The 1,556-nt window shown below is 44.0% G+C and overlaps 1 protein-coding gene and 1 pseudogene across 2 annotated transcripts in view; both read right to left on the bottom strand.

The window, feature by feature from the left end:
- Nucleotides 1-163: 163 nt before the first annotated feature.
- On the bottom strand, nucleotides 164-559 carry TEOVI_000622500 (Trypanosomal VSG domain containing protein, putative; the record flags this gene model as incomplete). The annotated part of the gene is made up of 1 exon (XM_067220360.1): nucleotides 164-559. One exon carries the CDS (start codon nucleotides 557-559, stop codon nucleotides 164-166), a length of 396 nt encoding a protein of 131 aa, XP_067076461.1.
- Nucleotides 560-1,457: 898 nt separating this feature from the next.
- The window catches only part of TEOVI_000622400:pseudogene, a 703-nt pseudogene continuing 604 nt past the window's right edge, over nucleotides 1,458-1,556 (bottom strand). The window contains exon 2 of the mRNA in view: nucleotides 1,458-1,556. This exon is cut by the window's right edge and continues 9 nt beyond it. Coding sequence covers nucleotides 1,458-1,556 — 99 coding nt within the window.

Genomic DNA, 1,556 nt, shown 5'->3' with positions numbered 1-1,556 from the left:
GGTACTGGACCCTGGCACCACGTTGAGGCGGCAGGCATCGCCGTTGGCCGTAGTTGTACTGCGCCGATGGCGTGTGTACGGCATGTTTGCCTATTAATGACTTAAAAGTCTCGAGGATTGCTTCCGGTTGTGCTGTTGTTGTCGGCGTTTTAACTTTTTTTTTTCAGTATTTCGCCACTATTGTGGCTTTGGTTGTTGGGCCACAGGCCTCGCTGGCGAATTTGCTTCCGGTTGAGCTACCGTTGCTTTTGCATCCTGCAGCAGCTGTGCCGTCCGAGTTGTCGCCGCAACGGCAGGCCAGGCCGTTGGCTAGAGATGTGCCGACCTTTTTGTCTGCGCTACCGTCATTGCCGCATGCTGCGTTGCCGCCGCTGCCGAACGTTGACTGCCCGGTACCCTTTGCTCCTGTGTTGCCTTCGCCGTACAGAACACCCTTTAGGTCAGTATTTATCGTTATCGTTGTCTTCTCCTTGGGCAACGCCGCTTTTCCTGCTTCGAGGTTAGATATCGCTTCCAGTGGTTGTTGTTGTATACCGAACCGAAGTGTACCGGCGGTCATACGTGTAAGTTTTGCCGGTATATTTCCTATCTTTTTTGTGCCTAAATCCTTTTTTTTAGTTGTGCCCAAGTGTTTTTGTGTTTTGCGTAGTTCTCGTCCTTTTTATGGTCTTGGACGTCGTCGAAGTTACTTCCGAAGAATGCTTCATCTGTTACCGACATGTTATTGGCGACTAATGTTTTTGTTTCAGATTCTAGTTTTGGTTCAGCTTCGTTTCCAGTTGTTGAGGTCCCCTGTTCGCACGTGGTAAATAGTTGACACATTAGCGCGAATTCTTTGATATTGTGTCCTGTTGTCGGTGCACATTTATCCGCAAAGAGGACTACTGCTATTGCTGCTACTAATGTGGTTTGAAACATAGTGTGTGCCTCCTTGGTTCCTGTATATCGTTAGCGTTTGTTGAGAAGAGGTTTGTTTTGAAACATTGACATCATATGTGAAGATTTTAATTTTTTATCGCTGTTAATATGCAACCTAAGGGTGACTTCATTTGATGATATTGTGATGTTTAACCTGTTCGTTGTTGTTTAGCCTGATAAAAAGAACACTTACGGTAAACTTCATTCTGGAGGTGCACAGGCTGTTGCAGCTTACTGTTTAGCACGTCAACTGTTGGCAGAAAGGTGTAATCACTCTCTTTTAAATAATGCATCACTATTGTTGCCGTAATTAAAAGCCTATGGGTGTGACTCTGAGTGCATAACATAACTACAATCTTGTATATCCACAGTCAATAAACCTTTAAATTTCAATTTATTCCTTACCACCTCTCCACTATAATATCCTCATTCAATGCAGCATAATCAATATATTTGTCAAAGTTTCGAAAACTCACTCTGCTGGATAATAGTTTGGAAATTCCTGAATAGCCAACCATTTCTTTCACGATATCTCTCGAAATTGTGTTTGCATACCCAACAACATGCCATCTTAGTTTGTTGACTGTCAGGTCAAAGTAGCCAAGTGCCCTTCCCACATTCAATTTCTGTTGTGGTAA

Source organism: Trypanosoma equiperdum, assembly GCF_001457755.1.
Source record: "Trypanosoma equiperdum strain OVI genome assembly, contig: ctg_1126, whole genome shotgun sequence".
Lineage (NCBI taxonomy): Eukaryota > Euglenozoa > Kinetoplastea > Trypanosomatida > Trypanosomatidae > Trypanosoma > Trypanosoma equiperdum.
This window is presented reverse-complemented; position numbering and strand designations above follow the sequence as displayed.